Genomic DNA, 18,053 nt, shown 5'->3' with positions numbered 1-18,053 from the left:
TTCACGCGTCGATTGCTAATGAGTGTCTCGCTTCTCTGTCTGCTCTTTACATTGCACGCCATTGCTCTCTGTTTGTATCATCAGTTCAAGCAACGATTCACAAAATTGTCGCACGTTGTGCGAATTCGATGCGACGCGACAGTCACAATCAAAAATGTCAAATTGACAGTGCAGCACTGCCCTGATGTCAGTTGAAGCAGAAATGACAGCACCGAGGCAATTTGGTTCATTCGGTCAGTCGGTGAAGTTTATTCTCGCTTTTTGTTTGTATACCTTTTACCCCTGCTGAGTGAATTGCGACTTAAACGGAGAGTAACAACAGTGTGTCAAAGTAGCAATCATCGTTCCATCGTCCGTCGGTTGCTTCAGTCGAGCGGTGTATATTTTCGGAATTTTTGCGCGACCTGCCGATACATCGGGATTTTCCTACGCGGCTTGTGCGGCCGGTTTCGGTACCTGTCTGGGTTCAGAGAGGTGAAGTGTAGTTTTCGTTGCAGTTTTGCAGTGCATGTAAGTGCTTAGAATATTGAACAAAGCATTTCAACAAGCAAGTTTTTATCAGTATTAAAAATGGCAGTAGAAGCTCGATTAAGTGCCACACTAATGAGGGCGAATATTTCAATTGTGCTAAAAATTGATAAAGAGTCTGAACTCCAGATGACCTCTCCCAGTTGGACAGATATTCTTCGAATAATGCTGTAATTTCAAGACGTATCTACAGACACACGGCTGTATTCAGCGAAATTGCTTTATTTCTCGGTTGGTTAGTGCTCACTAGACAGACTTGATGGGGGTAACGTAGCGTAGATATAATGGTATAAGCGTGTCAGATATATGGTGTGCAACAGGCGGTATGGAAATCTAGACAAGAAACAGGGAACAAAAAAAAAATTGCGAATTTATGTTAAATTATTCACAAATATGACACAGTTTGTTGACTCTCGATGATCAAGATAGCTTGAATTTAGCAGAGACCTTGAGATGAGTTATTCTTTGCATGCGATACACCATAGAGTAGTATTGCTATGGTAGTGAGAAAGTTTAAGCGGGATAAACAAAAACTAAGTCATTCTCTAGCTAGATGATCACATTGATGCTTGAGTGATTCTTTTTTGTAGCAACTACTGAATGGGAATATATATTCATCAATAACACAGCATTGACAGGGTTACATAATTGTTGCAACTTTCGTATCAATAAATCATTATTCCAGATTAGATATTTTTTGTGGTTCTTATCTTATCGTGGACTAAGCATAATCACTTTTGACATAAATACACACACCTGTAACTGGTTTGCAGCTTTGCTCACAGTGGAACTTCTTCTCTACGACGTAAGTTTCGCTTTAACCATTCTACAATAGTAAATATCTAAGGGTGATATGATGTCACCCCCGGCTAGCAAACACAATCAAAAACGCGTAGAAATACATAAACTAATGGAAAGCACTCACTGGTGCATTTCACCACCCACTCACCCACCACCACCGGCATATGGGAGCCGGACACTGATAAATTCATTTGCTGATAAATGAATATGGCGGGCGAGCTGACACCCGTGGTGCGACGATGATTAAGGAATTAATACTTAGCTAAGAACTGTATCAAAACGAGCACACCGGAGTGGAAGGTATACATAACGAACGACAAAAAAAGTGTGAATATTTTTACTCGCCTTTTTTCGAACCACTGTTTAAACTGAGTCACTGAGTGGGTGGTAGAGAGTCTCCGAGCGCCACTGAAATTATACTACTCCAGCGAATGCAATAGAAACACGTTATTAGAGCGACCGACTTAGAGAGGAAATAATAATTAAATGGTGTGGTTAGTGATATTCATCGCAAGGTAAAGGGGTATTTTTTCTCCAATACATGAACTGTGTAATCCGGCTAAGTTTTGGAATGTACAATTACACGGTTGACCTGTGCAAACACATGAACATGTTGAAACAATTGTACATATCATAGAATGAAACTAGTTAGAGCCACCTTTAAGGTATAGAAACTGAGAGTATGCTAATTAAAACATGCAAGTCATAGGTGGGTCAACTTTTTCTCGATTTCGAGAAACGAGTGAAAATAAATTCATATTGAAATTCGGGTATCAATTTGTATGGAAATTTGTTTTAAAATATAACAACAAAGAGCATTTCTGGGTGAAATTAAATACTTATGGATAAAAGTAAGTAGCTTCAAATATACATAATACTCGCACAACATGTGAAAAGGGCCTATGTGCAAATGAGGGCACAAACTTAGACAGATTAGGTCTTTTCGATATACAATTGTTTTGAACCTACTCATTGCGGTACATTAAATGATTTCGAATTCTTAGGTTGAAAAATCTACATGTATTTAAATTCATTTTTTTGGCAAAATTATAGGATCTTTTCCGAAAAAAACTTTTATCAATATAATTTAAATTTTTATGAAACATTCTGCCCTTCTGTTTCATATGGAAATATTTAATTAACAACATACAGTATTTTTAAAATTAAAAATTTTCTTATAAATTTCATCTAAGGCTTTCAAACTATTATTTTTTTAAAAATTATAATATGCGAATAATTTTTTAAACAATTTTCATTCAAATGTTTACATTTTTTTAAGGAAATTAAAAAAAGTTTCCACTTAAATTTTTTGGGAAAAGAGAATTGTTCGGACTCGATATTTCTGCCTAACGGCCGAACCCCCTAGTACCGAATGGGAAATTTCCCCAAACTTAACGCATACGACCATATTCGTTCTATACTGTAACAAAAAAAATGAATTCATTCGAAATATACCACCGTTGCGCACGAACGTGTAGAAACTCACTCAATAAATGAAAAGATAAAGGTGAAGTGTTTCGCTAAGTTATATCCCCGAAATCCGCCCCACGTCGATCCTGGTGAATTCCACAACTCAGGGTCCAACAGGATTTTTTTAAAGTTAGGGTAAAGGTTTGGACCGTTTGTCCACAGAATTTTATCACGGGCCAAAACAGAACCTAAGGACAATGTGTTAGGCATACGGACGATAGGCATACGGACATTAGGCATAACGGACGATAGGTATAATTGATGATAGTCATAATGGACGATAGGCATAATGGACGTTAGGCGTTGGAATAACGTCGTTTTACATAAAAACATCGGTCTAAACATAAGGGCAAATATGTGGCGTAACGACGTTTTTGTATAACTTCGTGAAAATTTTTTATGACTCTTTATAGACGATTCAGGTTGAGACGGACGCAGGTCGCGAGGCTTGCCGATGGCCCGCCGTCGGAAGTGCCGGCCACTACGGGGACAGCCAACCGTAGAAATTACATCTGTTTAGGTTTATTCGGTTTCCTAGGTCTGCTAACTCTGGCTAGTTTTCCATAGCCCTCGAATTGAACCGAGTTTGTACCGAATGGCTAAATAACAAATATCCCAAATCCAAATTACCGAATTTCAACAACTTTCACAGAAGGCCGAAATTGGTACCTCTATTGGTGCATGTATTTTTCTACGTTTACTGACTAGTAGGGGTTATCCCTTAGCCAATGTTGCGACTCGTTAAGCATGCCTACTCACACGCGAAAGAGTATGAGAAACATAGCATTCAACGCTTATGCCGCACACGCAGGCGTAAAAGAAACAGCCGCCGGTGCTGTGTGCAGACATTCTGCTACCCACACACTCGCGCACGCACATCCTCACATCGTCTTACTGCATAGCTTATTCCCGAGTAAAAAAATACGTGGGGAATAAGCTGTCCGTGAGGCTAGTGGCGCAATACAAACACATACAATACAAATTTTGCATTAGTTTTTCTCCTTCTTCTTCATCGCCCTCGATTCTACTCACGGGCGGGAGTACGAGCCGTCGTGAGTAATCAGTATTGGCAGATCGGGCTGCAACGACGAACGATGAGCGACGGCTGTAGCTGTTAGCTAAACATACACTCGCAAAAATTCGTTCCAGTGCATGAAGAAATAAGAGCGGGAGTTTTAAAGGGATGCTTATGCTGGTGGGTTCGTTATGATAGGCACGCGTGTGTGAGAAAATTAGACCACACGAGTGTGGGCTTCGCAACACTACTCTTAGCTGAGTACGAACGAGCGGTAGCGAGTAAGGATAGTAACTATACCCAACATTTGAACAGATCGAAGGGTGTGAATATTTTCTATGATATTCGGCCATTAGATTTACTACACCATTTTGTAATTTCGTCCAGTTGAGTTTCTGCCATTTGTGTTTCGGTCATTAGTATGTAATCTGGCACACCCTATATGCAATGCATTTTTAAACTGCGTCAATTAGACTGCTTGCAAGCTTACGGCAGATCGCCTAATGTCTATTATGCTTATCATGCATTACGCTTTCCTCACGTGCATTTTCTATCATTCCTATCGTCTATTATGCCTATTGTCTATTATGCCTAACATCCATTATGCCTATTGTCCATTATGACTAACCTTGTGCCTTGTCTTTGTGCCTATCATCCGTATGCCTAATGGGGTACACTCATTTTCCACAATATAACACCACTTTAGGCGCAGCTGGAAGACACTTATCTCTACAGTTGCGCTACCCCACTTTTTTAGTTAGCAAAAAGACTACAACTCTGCGCTCCTGGTTAGCCAAAATATGGATCGAAAGAGTTCAAACCACAACTGCTCCGACAACAGAAAACAAAACCAAAATTGCTTACAAAACTGACCCAAAGGAATGGAACGAAAAGGTCTCTATAATACAATTATAAGGACAACAGGTTCAATTAAAGGAACATAAGCGCAACTATTGGTACAATCTAAGTGAACTGGCAAATTTATTTTTTTCCTAATAGAATTACTCTTAAAATAGACGTAATTGTATTGACTGAAGTTTTTGGAATGTCTTAGTAGAATACTGTGTCAAGAGTAAAATATACATAGTAGAATTAAATTGGATTAGTTTCATTTTACTTAATTTCCAGGTAACTGTCTTACCTAGTTAAAAATTGCGTTGTGTTTGATAAATTAATATCCCACAAACATTAATTTAAGCATATGTGTCAGACAATAGGGAAAGAGGAATTCCATTGTGCCTAGCTACGCCATTAATGGAGCGTCTACGCTATTTTTCTTGTTTATCGTGAATTTTATCATCATCGTGAATTATGAATTTCTTAATGATAAATATTTCACGATAGTGTTTTTTCTTGTTTCTGAGTTATGCCAGAAAAGTTCGATTTTACTGAGCATTCGCCGGCTTCAAAATTCTATACCTCAGGAATCCAGCATTGTAGAGTAAATATTTGTTGTAAATTTGCTCAGTAATCCAGAAATTTTTTTTTTGAAAACATTTTTCACAGAATTTTCCAAGTTGGTGGAAAACTACAAAGTTAACATCAGTAATATCAGTAATCAGTAATTGTTTGGCTTTCGTTTTTATGGACATTGTCACTGCGATTAGTATTTTGAAGTCATGAAGTTTTTAAGTCATGAATGACACAATCTGTTAATGTGACTATTAATCGAACAAAAAAACTATTTTGAACTATGTATTGTGATATCGTTTAGGTGGTTTCGATATATTCCACACTTCGTTTTTTTTTAAGTATCGCTGACTCAGTCTGCTTAACCCATTAAGCCCCACACTTTTCCCAGCAGGGATAGAAAGTTGAAACTTTCAGGAAAATTCTCTTTTAGGTCAACTAAGAAAAAACCGCTGACATGTATTTTTAATTTTGACCCTGTGTCCCGTAACGCTACGTTGCGAAAACGCAACGCTGGGCATTAAGGGTATACCGTTTTTGCATACCTTCATTATTATGCATATAAATGCTTCATACTTTTTTACCGTTAAATCATATTTGGGATTTTTTTTTGTGATTTTGAGTATTAATAAAGATTAAATGAACGACTTAGAGTATTACATGTTATGTTTTATGATAGATATCGAAACATTTGGGTTGGAGACCATCTTTGTACTAGTCGCATAGTATGCAGTTTGAATGCTAAATGCATGTCATCGCAGATGATTAAATGCCTACCACACGTTCCGGAAAGGTTGTAACATTAAATTTGGGTCCATAAAACTGTCGCTGCCATCACTCAATTCCTCCAGATATTCCGGAGGCAAAGGTACTTTAACAATTTTATTACGCACACAACGGCTTCTCCATCTGCCGTCAGTGTTTGAAGCAGCGAATTCTATGTTATGTTATGCTATGCTTCTATGTAGTTTTATGTAGTTCTATGTAAAACTTTTATAATGTTTCCGGGATATTTTAAATAAGCAAAAGATAAGATTTACATTCATTTGTTTACTAAAAAGCAACGACATCAAATGAAACATCGCAGCGAACGAACGAAAACAAACATTCTCGTTGCAAATTTTGAATATCGTTACTTCCTAGCGTTGCGTTTTCGCAACGCAAAGCTTCAAACTTATCTGAAAATTTCAAAAATAATCAAAATTATCAAACAAAGTTTTTTTTGGCAAGCATCCGATTCTTACTAACACTGATTGATAGGTTAGGTGTTAATAGTGGTAAAATCTAGTTTTATGAGCATTTTTCCTTAACTGTCTAAAAAATAGCAAAACCTGTTGTTTTGTCACAGCTGTAATTATGTCACATGTAACATCTGACCTTTGAGCAAAAACAGGTCGATTAGATTTTTTTCCAATCTTTGTTTGATTCTCAGGGTCCAAGTCGATATCTTCAACCGGGCCTTCTCTAGAAACGAATGAAAGTGCGTTGCGTTTTCGCAACGCTGGGAGGAAATGGGTTAATGATCGTGTTTAAGTGTCGGTGTTTTTAGTCTCTTATCGTATTTTTATTGCTTTTTAACCAATTTCAGTCTCGAGAACCATGAAGTGCGGAGACTGGTTATAATTTTGTCTTGGACAAGGGGTGTCATTACGCGCCATAATTTCTTTTAATTTGCCATGGCTAGAGGCTGCATTGTCGGTAAAGTAAAGATTCCTCACGTTTTTAGCTAGATAATGACGCTAGCAACCGATTCATGCAAAGCTGGTGTTTTAAAGTGCATTTGCATTACCGTGGGAGGTGAAAGAGAATAGATAGATACAGATAGATAGAACATAGATCTTCGAAACGTCAGCTGAAAATGTCAAATGTCAATGGAAAACAAGTAATAAGTTGATGTATTTTACACAGACTTGAATGCAGTTTTTAATCGAATTGAACATGCAATATTATTGCGTTAGCTTTCCCGGCTCGGTGAATCTCCACAGATGATACAATGATACGTCAATTTACGAATGTTTCTGGAGTCCCGCAAGGCAGCAATATGGGACCGCTGCTTTTCGCGCTGTTTTTCAACAATATCGTCTTCCAGTTGGCTACCTAGTGTATGTTAATGACCTGAAACTGTTTCTGGCAGTTGAAAAAGATTATGATTGTTGCCGATTACTAGCTCTGCTCAACATTTTTGTTGTTTGTTTTTTCACGATTGTAAACGATTGCCCGACAAAAGCTGTCGCAAATCTTTTGAAACCACTTTTACAACTAAAATTTGTTATTTTTTTAATTTTTTATATTTCTTTCATTGACGTCATCATTTTATCGTCATTTACAGAATGTATTCGAAAACTGACTAATTGATTAATATTTAAGCAAATTTGGGAATGAATACTTTTGTTCCCAGAATCGGGTCGTGCTAAAACCGGAATCCTACTGTACTCATCTTCTTATATTTTCTATAAAAAACGAGCCTGAATCACACACTTATAATTTTGTTTCGCTGATTCTATTTGGGTAACCTAATTTGCGAAACCAAACTAATCCTGATGTTACAGAATCTGCACGTACCACTCGCTCGTGTAGAAGAGTTGAGCAACACCATTGGTCGATACTAATATCGTACTAATATGCACGATAAACCTGTTTTCCAAAAAAGGAAATCTAATCTGAATTATTTTGCAAATTGATAGGCACTAATCTACCGATTGCATGCAACACGTAGCTTTTTTTTCCTGTTCCCAGAAATGTTGCCGACTAAATTAGTGAGGCACAATTAGTTTTACTCTCTGCAAGTTCCAGAAATATAACGCTATCTTATCGCGTCGTCAGTGATCGGTATCACTTTGTTGTGTTATGAATGACGAACTGGGATTTTCAGCTTGCGCTCATTATCTGTTGTGTCCGGCTTTTAACATCTGTGCATTTTTTTTTCGACAAATTTTTTATGTAGTTGAAAGGTGCTCCGGTTCAAACAAGTTTCTCACGTTTTTATTGTCAATCAATAAGCCAGTTGGAAATTTATATAGCAGTTTTTAAAAAATCGCTTTGACAATTTTACTTGAAAGTCAAAGTTAATCTTGTGTAGTCAAACAAGCATGCTAATCAAACTTTATTAATTAGTTAGTACATAGGTAAACTGCCACCGCACAACATGCATACAAAAACAGAATGCACTTCTGCGTGAATGTTTCATGCATGCCATTACTGCAAAATATATCCTCTGCACGAGGCGCAGTGAATGTTTTATTATTTACCGTTCGTGTACCGAGCGGCCGCTATTGTACCTACATATTTAAACGATCTATCGTTTTACTAATTAGCGACCATCGCAGTCCACCACTGAGAGTCTTCTTTGTCCGGGAGGAGATCAACTGGATTAGAATCAGTCACGAAAATGGAGTTAGTCGATTGTTTTGTCAGTGGAACTTGTTCGCATGATTTGCGCTCGTCGTTAATTGCGAAATGGAGGTCACATTTGAGTTCATATACCCATGTACATGACCGCTGGTTTCCCTGGACGTCACAACTCACAACTGGTTTAATTATTATCTAGGTACTTGTTTGCCTTGTCAAAACGCGGTTGGTTTGTTTGAACAAAAGAACGCGCAACATTTGTTTTTCTGTGGTCAACCTGATTTTTCAAAAAAAGAAGCAGTATTTCATGTGCAAAATATGTCGCCTGTGTCCGGGTTAAAGTACAGAAATGTGATTTCCATTCCATTACTCATATATCGTTCTTTGTTGTCATTTCTATTCCATTTACCACGTACAAACAGCGTCGTCCATCCAGCGCAGCGTGAGAAGGTGAGAGAATTTACTTTTTCTCATCGAGGAACTCATCGTACACCACCGGACCGGGGGCTAAAGTTAGAGCAACCGTAGTGGCCTTACTGCTAGTAGTCGTATGTTATCCACCGATCAGAGTGGAGGAACTGTTTTCGGTTTGAACACGCATTCGATCCACCCCCCTCCGGAAGTAAACAGGCCTTCAATCGACTCTGGCAGGGCCGATGAAATTGCGGGAGCGGCTAAAGGCAAAAACAAAATCTGTTCTGAAAAGCTTGAATGCATGTGCCAATCGGGTTGGAAAGATGGACTCCAATCAGCAGCAAAGCGGCGGTAAGTTCATGGACAAGAAGAAGCCTCAGTCTCTGACGAAAACCGTCGTGAACGTGTTCCACAAGTTTCTGGTGCTGCTAGTGCGATGGTTCTTGAAGTTAATTTACGGCGAACATGGCCCGAAAATGCCCCCCATTCGGAACTTGATCCTAATGGAGTCGGCCACTTCACTGGCACTGAAAATCCGCACACGAAAGGTAATTACATACGTGAAAGTAAACTGTCATTTCCTTAACTGTGATAGTAACGAAGCACCTTTCTTCGCGCAGCTCACCAGTGTCGAGGTAATGGAAGCATTCATCGCTCGCTGCGAGGAGCTTAACCCGCAGTTTAATATAGTGGTCGATCAGCGCTACCAGGAAGCCCTGAAGGATGCCGAAAAAGCCGACAAGTTAATCGCTTCCGGAACGCTGACCGTCGAGCAGCTAGCCAGTGAGAAACCATTCCTGGGTGTTCCCATTTCTACCAAAGACTGCATTAAAGTTAAAGGTAAGTGTTTAATAGTCATTTCCAATGCTTCGATCGCTAGCTACAAACTATTGGTGTTTATTCGTAGATCTCCTGCATACTGCTGGCATTTGGAAGCGGAGGCTAATTCGTGGCGACTGTGATTCGCACGCAATGGCACTAATGCGCAAAGCCGGGGCGATTCCGTTTGCCCTGACCAATGTTCCCGAGTGTTGCATGTGGTGAGTGTTTAAACATTTGAACATTTAATCCCACACTTGGTGAGAAAATTTATGCAAAAAATCAATTTTAAATGTGTTTTTAATCAATTCATTTTAAATTAGCGTTCCTAAAGTGTGAAATTTGACAAACTTGAGGATTATTTCGTGCTGAGAATTTTTAAATCAGCAACGGTTTATAGTGCATTTTTCGGCATATTTCTAAAAGTGCAATGGGTTTTTGAAATTGTTATTAATTTTTCCCAGTTAGCTATTCTATATTCTAAGCTGTCACTGTACTGCGATGAAAAGGATTTGATGTTAGTGTTTCTTAGCTCTCTAAATACCTTATGCAATTCGGTATTTCGTCCTCTTCGTTAGTGGTCGAATTGTTCAGATTAAGAATGTTTTTAGCCATATTTTGAAAGTGACTACGAATGACAGAGTATTTCTGATTAATGGCACACCCAGACTTTACCAGTAGTCAGGGCACATATGTTTGAAAATCATGCTTTGTCCTGGCCTCCCAGTTGGCCTCGAGGTATGACAAGCCTGGTCTAACAAAGCAGGTGTCACCTATTCGAATCTCGACTGGGAGAGACGGTTAAAATTAAATAAAGCTAAAAGAAAATTCGTATTTTCTAATAGTAGGACTGGTTTCCATCAAACTCACTGAATGGGATGGATAATTTTCAATGGCAAAAGCATTTCGGTACAGTGCACAAGCGCTCTTAGTCGATTGATTGCTGAGGAAAATCTATCGAAACAACTTGTAATTCTAAACTATAATTTGCATAGCGGTATTGACTCAACTACTGGCTCCACTTCGGCAAATGATCTTTCCCTATGTACAGAATAAGTTCAGCTGGCGGGATCTGTCGTACTCTCACGACAAAGACCACTTCCTGAATCCCGATTAAGATATCAACACTAAACTCGGCACAGGTAACTACTAAACAGAAAAAATAGCTATACGGTAATGCGAAATAGCAAGCTTCGAACCAGAATACTGCCAGAATACGTTACTCTTTTTGCGACCTGTCCAAGAAAACACTGGACTGGACGACTTTAAAAAATCGCGTGCGGCAGCGATCAAAGCTATCCACAATACAATAATGGAATTCTACACACACTGTTTATTTTGCGTGGTTGAATTCCGACATCTTCACCTTTCTGGAATCACTCCCTTTTCAGTCGTTTTTGTGTCTCATCTATGTCAGGGTTCTTCTTATTCCAACTTCTTATTTCTAGCAGTACAGAGTATTCTAACTTCTTATTTCTAGCAGCATAGAATCGGGGAGGGTCTGCTGTATCAACAATTTCTCTCCACTGATTCTCGGTCCTGGGCTATTCGTCGCCAATTCGTTGAGCGTCTCGACACACGCAAGTCGGCTTTAACGTGGTCGAGCCATCTAGCATGTTGGGTCCTTTATTACTGGTGCCAGTGGGGTTTTGCACAGTCGTTCGGCATCCTTGCGACGTGGCTGGCTCACCGTACTTTCCCAACTTTTGCCAGATCCACGATGGGAATTTCTCCAAGTAGTGTTGGTAGTGCCATTATCTGCTTACCGTTTGTCCGCGATCACAAAGTTATAGATAATTTTTTTTTGCAGAAACTTTGCTGAAGAAAAGAAAAATGTATCTCGTCTGTGTATCGCTATATCACGATTTTTCTAGATTGTGTAAGGGCGGGCAATTTTGGAAAAACTAAGTATGCAAAGTTGCTTATTTACATCAACTCTTTCCGCACACAAAATTTCATTGAATTCTGAGAGGGTTCAGCCAACCCATAGACGAGTTGGCGTGAAATCTATACCTATAAAAATGGATTTCTGTCTGTCTGTCCCTATGTTCCTTATAGAATCGAAAACTACTGAACCGATTGGCGTGAAAATTTGCATGTAGGGGTTTTTGGGACCAGGGAAGGTTCTTATGATGGTTAGAGACCCCTCCCCCCAGTAAGAGGGGGGGGGGGGTTTCCATACAAATGAAACACAAATTAATGACCCCTCTCCGTTTTAAGAGGGTGGGCTTCCATACAAATTTCCTCATAACTCGAGTACTAATCAAGCAAATGGAGCAAAATATGACATGTGGGTGTTTTTGGAGACAAGAATATTTTCTATGGTGAATTGAAACCTCTCCCGCTTCAGAAGGGGGGGGGGCAAACAAATGAAATACAAATTTCCTCATAATTCGAGAACTAATCTAGCAAATGGAACCAAATTTGGCATGTGGGGAGTTTTGGAGGCATGAATTTTTTTAGTGATGATTTGAGACCCCTCACCCCTGTGGTAGGGGGATAACGACTCTCATACAAATAAAACAGAAATTTTTGCGCAACTCGAGAATTGTTAGACTCTTTCATAAAACATTAATCAATAACAAGACCACTAAAAACTATCAATAGTAACATTAGTCCTATCTAGGTTCATTTATTTTCCTAGATCTACTGACCTCTATTACTTTCCTTCAGTTGGGTCATCCCTGCGAAATAGTACTTTCTACGAGAAGATTTTCCGTGAAATGGTACATCCCGCGAAAGGTTTTTCGCGAAATGGTATTCTGTTATCCTATGCTATCCGTTTTATTTTATCAGGCTGAGCGATGGGGTAAGTTGTTTTCTACTTTACTGTGAGGAAAATTTGTACATTAAAACACCCATGAACTCCCCATAAATTTGCAAAACTCAAGATTGTGACAAAGGTCATCCGAGATTCACGATTTATGTACAACACAGTTTAATTTGTGGCAATACGAAGTTTGTCGGGTCAGCTAGTTCCTTATATAATTGTAAAAATTCTCACTTTTTTAATGTGTTTTTCTACAGAACAGGAAAAGTGTGAAAAAAAGTCATTACATGGATTTGTAGATTCTGATTTTGAAAATATGTGCCAACAGTAGTGTGAGATGTCATGGAAAACTGTAATATTTTGGAACAAAAACTTCTATAAATTCCTTCAGACAGTAGATAGCAACTGCCTAGTAGCTCCATCATTGGCATCATTTTGTACCCGAAAAGACATCCGTACTCAGTTTCCAAATTGGTTTTCAAATAAAAATGTTAGAGCAAATAAACTTATTTTTAAGACCCACCCTGACACAATCTAGAAAAATCGTTATATAGCGGTACACAGACGAGATACAATTTTCATTTTTTCAGCAAAGTTTCTGCAAAATAAATTATCTACAACTTTGTGTTGGGAAATATTGCTCTATATCATAAGAATAAAAAATTAAAATTTTTATAACGAGCAAAAGTGAACCACCCTAGTGACTAATTAAACCAACAGATAAAATAGTTTTCGAGGTATTGATTTTTGTCTTGAATTTTTGCTTCATCGACCATAGTATCATAATGTCAAGGTCGTCTACGAAGGCTAGGAGTTGGTTACTTTTGCCGAAGATCGTTCCTCTCTTGTCGATAACCGCTCGCCGGATCACACCTTCAACAGCGGTGTTAAATAAGTCTTAATGCAACAATTTGCGCAATTACAAAGGGCTGGAGAGTGCACCCGAAATAAGCACATAGCACATCACACGCTCTATCGCGGAAAGAAATCTGATTCCGATACCATGAATAAAATCATGAAATCATAAAGTTTGAATTGCTGTGAAATCATGACTGAACTGCCATATCAGGCAGCTCAAAATCATGAATAATAATTCATGATCTTGTGTTGAGTTGTACCGCAAAAAGTTCGTGATATCATGACTATTATTCATGATGTATTTTCATAAAACATTTGCTAAAACCCGGAAATCATGAGTCATTTTGCTCATTTTGAAGATTGAATTTCTATCCCTTGTTAGCCTTGATCAGCCGTATCATTTTGTCCGGAAAACCGTTCTCATACCTTATCTACCATAGCACGACAGTATCGTACGCTGCTTTGAAATTAATGAAAATAAAATTTGTGGCACGTTGTACTCCTGACATTTCTGGCGGATTCGTCGGAGAGTAAAAATTTGATTCGTAATAGTACGGGGCCCCATAAAGCCCATCAGTATATTGCCCTACAAAATATCTTGCTATTGGGGATAGACGACGTAACAAAATGTTGGAGAGACGTAACAAAATGTGGCATTCTTCTTGTAGGTGGCGTTGATCAACGTAATTCTGCGATAATTACAGTAATTGAGCCTTTCGCCCTTTTTATAGATAGCAAATACCACACCTTCCATCCACTCCTTCGGTAGTTTCTCCTTGAAATTATCCAATGATATGCCGTTGCTAGTTGTTCTTTGCTATTTTTGTAGGTCGGGATTCGGTCGTTTCCGGTGACACTATTATTCTACAGCTGACCGCTGTCTTGCCTGATCGCCTTGAGATCAAGAACCGGGACGCTGTTATCTTTTATAGGCGCTCCTAGGTTAACTTCCGTTCCGCGTCCTTTGTCATATCACCTTTGAAAAGCTCATCGAAGATCTTCTCGATGAGCTTGTCGACCACTTCGCGCTTGTTTGCGACCAGGTTTTTTTCCTCGTTCTTATAGCTGGTTTCGGCGTGTGTCCTTTGTGCGATTGGTTCCCCTTTTCAGAGCTTAGGCATGTCCTTAGCTCGGAATAGTTGTTCTAGCGCTTCACGATCTCTGTCTAGCGTCTGGCGCTTTTTTCTCCTCAAAGCTTATTTCCCTCTACATTGCTTGGTGGCTTTCCGTGGTCGCGACCTAATTGAAGGCCTAGCGTATCCTGCCCTATCCATCTACAAGGGTCAAAACACCTAGCTCCACAGAGGAAGGCAGAGCTGGTTGTAATTCTGGGCAACTCGCGGGTTGTCTAATTGGTATGGCAAGGTATGTACTGTCGATAGTTATGAACGCACATGTACTATGTCGTTCAAGAAAAACCGGTTATCGAATATGATCGATTTGGTTCAACGTTCGTTGGTTAGGTGACCTTTAGGTGGCTTTGCGGATATCCTTTCGTTAAAAGAAAGATGACGATCTTGATGTCCCGTGGCGAACAGCTATGCGCGCTCTGAATCGGTTCTATAAATTTCGGAAGCAGTGCGGCGTAATTTTTCACTGGTCTCGGAGCCTTCTTATTAATAAGTTCTCTAAATTGCCTTTACAATAGAGCCCTCCAGTCAGATGTACTTGCATTGACTGTACTGTAGGTTCCCACATGCCGCCGAAGTGCACATTCCTTTACTTTTTTCGACGCTTGCAAGGAAGGCGGTATCGCCAAAACGCCGACCAATTCTAAATGAACCGCTTTAGTTGAAAACAAAAAAAGATGGAGGCCAATACGTAGGATTTTGTTGCTCGCATCCGGTAGCCCGTTCGAACACAATGCCGACACGAAATAGTTCACGGCCTTGTTGCATGTGACACCCTAGGTACAGAAAGACCTGCGCCATAGCCGAACGGCTGTTGATTTTGTGCGATAAGATCGGTAAATTTCCTTTGCTAAATTTCGAGGCCATAGGCCAATAGCGAAGACTAGTGCAAGAATCAGTTTGGCCATCTCTGAGAAACAAACTCAAAAACACATTTATTTGAACCGCGTATAGTGATATACGAAGATTGAAATTAAGGAAAACTTTCACGATTTATTTCCACTATTAGTACGTATTAGATACGTATTTCGCCTGCAACTTGCAGGCTTTATCAGTGTCTGTTTTTTAGTTCGAAAACTATTAAATTAAAAATAAAAAACTGAATCGATTTTTGATATGACATACCAAACATATCGACCGAACACTACCATTCGAATCAGTAAAAGTTGAGGTCAAAATCAAATCATAAATATTGTTGATAAAATTTTTTTTTTCTTTATTCGGATTTTGAAGATCAGCTGTGGAATTTGTCTGCTCAGAAAGTTACATTTCTCAACAGGTTAAAGTAATGATGTTTCATTAATTTTTTACCAATAAATTTAATTATTAATTGTAAATATTTCTGGGCATTCACACGATACATAATCATTAATCTCGTCAGAATTATTTGCATTATCCAATGAAATTTAAATTCCAACTGAAAAGAAATACCTACGGTAAATCAGATAAGTAGCTCAGCTCCAGTCGATAAACGTCGATGAATCTTACATAGAACTTTTCTACCTTAGAATTCTTCCAGACTAAATAAAATACTGATACATTAGAAGCTATATCAAAATAACTTATTACCGGCTCCCGACACCAAGTCTCACTTGAGCCGGCGCTAGACAATACTAATTAATCAACTGTTTACAGTTGTTTCTCGTAACATATGTAAACATTCTTATACAGCTCACTTTCCTCGTTCTAAGCAGCGGATGTTTTCACTTAACGAGAAATCATGATCCGCTTGGGGCCGGGCAGGCAAATTCTCATGCTCACCGAAGGCTATGATAATCAACATATGTACAGTAAGTACAGACGAGCAAGCAAACAAATAAACAAACATGAAGCGGCTTTGTTTTCTGTGAACCTCCGAGCTTAGAATCTTACCATTTCCAGTGAAATAATTAATTCAGGTCAAAGCATGATAATTTCGTACGGCAAATAATAACTTTATCAGCAATCCGGTGAAGAGCGGTTTGGTATTATATAAGAACAGATTAGGTTTTATTTTAACGAAACTTCAAAATATGACAAGTATTATTTACTCATCACATTAAATTTTAATAAAATATGTTAAAGAGCTGTTCATTCTATATTGTTTTTCTATTGGTAGGTGGGAAACTGTCAACACGTTGCACGGTCGCACACGAAACCCCTACGATGCCAACCGAATAGTTGGTGGATCCAGCGGTGGCGAGGGAGCCATCCAGGCCGCTGCCGGATCGCCGTTCGGTTTGGGTTCGGACATCGGTGGTTCCATTCGGATGCCGGCATTCTTCAACGGGATTTTCGGTCACAAACCATCGAAACACATTGTATCGAACGATGGACAGTACCCGGAGCCGGTCAGCGGAGAGCAGGATATGTTTTTAGGTTCGATAAAGTTTGGACATGGATATCTTTCAACAAACATTAATCATTTGTGGTATTTTTAGTCATTGGACCAATGTCTCGCTATGCTACGGATTTGAAACCGATGCTACAGATTATTGCTGATCAGAACGCCAAAAAGTTGCGCTTGGATGAACCGGTAGATTTGAAACAGGTTAAATTTTTCTATCAACTCAATGACGGAGGCGGCAGTTTGGTGTCTCCGGTAGATATGGACATTCGAGATGGGATGGAAAAGGCGATGGCTCACTTCCGCTCCACGGTTAAAGCAGATGTTCGCAAGGTTTATCTGGATAAGTTGCGAAAGTCAGCACAGATATGGTTCGGTAACATGAAACAAAAGGAAGAAATAACGTTTGACGCTCAGTTGGCCAATTTGGATGGAAAAATCAATCCTTATGTTGAACTGCTCAAGTGGTTCGTGGGACAATCGAATCATACCTTTATTGGAATAATGACGGCAATCACCGAACGCAGTGGAGTTCAGTACGACACTCCTCTATACCACTATTTGGTGAGTCAGCGGAATGAATTGCTGCAGGAGCTTACGACGATGCTGGGGGATAATGGCGTTTTTATCTATCCGACCCATCCAACGGTCGCCCCGTACCACAACGAACCATTGGTTCGGGCACTCAACTTCAGTTACACTGCGATTATAAATGTTCTGGGTCTGCCCTCCACCTCCGTGCCACTGGGACTGGGTCGCGAGGGTCTCCCAATTGGTCTGCAAGTGATAGCAAACGTGAACCAGGACAGGCTCTGCTTGGCAGTAGCTTGTGAGCTGGAGCGAGTTTTCGGGGGATGGGTCGCACCGGAGGTGTTGGCCTGAATGCGTTCAGCAAGTGGCGCAAGTTGTTGGGACCAGTGATACCACCTGTGTATCACGGGATACGAAACTTAAGCGATTTATTTCCTATTAGAATGGAATATTTGTTTTCTATAGATTAAGAAACAGAGCTTAATATTGTGCGAAAACGAAATATACAAGGTGTTAGAGGATAAGCGCATCAGGTTCACTTATTTGCAAAGTTTATCACTTTTACCATTTGTTGTTTTTGTGATTGGATAGATTAATTTTCCTCCTATTTGTAATTATAAAAAGAAAGAAACA

At 39.4% G+C, this 18,053-nt stretch overlaps 2 protein-coding genes across 3 annotated transcripts in view; one reads left to right on the top strand and one right to left on the bottom strand.

Moving 5' to 3' along the window:
• LOC128737806 (cytochrome b5 reductase 4) overlaps positions 1-18,053 on the bottom strand; it is an 86,267-nt gene that overhangs the window by 66,998 nt on the left and 1,216 nt on the right. The window contains exon 1 of one of the 2 annotated variants that reach the window (XM_053832544.1): positions 1,285-1,338. The exons of the other annotated variant lie outside the window; for it this stretch is intronic. The gene's annotated coding sequence lies outside the window, so the exon portion shown is untranslated. Of the gene's footprint in view, positions 1-1,284; positions 1,339-18,053 lie in introns of those variants that run through there. 2 annotated transcript variants of the gene reach the window in all.
• LOC128737809 (fatty-acid amide hydrolase 2-A) lies at positions 311-17,943 on the top strand. The gene is made up of 6 exons (XM_053832545.1): positions 311-510; positions 8,995-9,534; positions 9,607-9,826; positions 9,894-10,026; positions 16,662-16,921; positions 16,984-17,943. Exons 2-6 carry the CDS (start codon positions 9,229-9,231, stop codon positions 17,769-17,771), a joined length of 1,707 nt encoding a protein of 568 aa, XP_053688520.1. The 5' UTR covers positions 311-510; positions 8,995-9,228; the 3' UTR covers positions 17,772-17,943.

The sequence above is a fragment of the Sabethes cyaneus genome, chromosome 2 (assembly GCF_943734655.1).
Source record: "Sabethes cyaneus chromosome 2, idSabCyanKW18_F2, whole genome shotgun sequence".
NCBI lineage: Eukaryota > Metazoa > Arthropoda > Insecta > Diptera > Culicidae > Sabethes > Sabethes cyaneus.
This window is presented reverse-complemented; position numbering and strand designations above follow the sequence as displayed.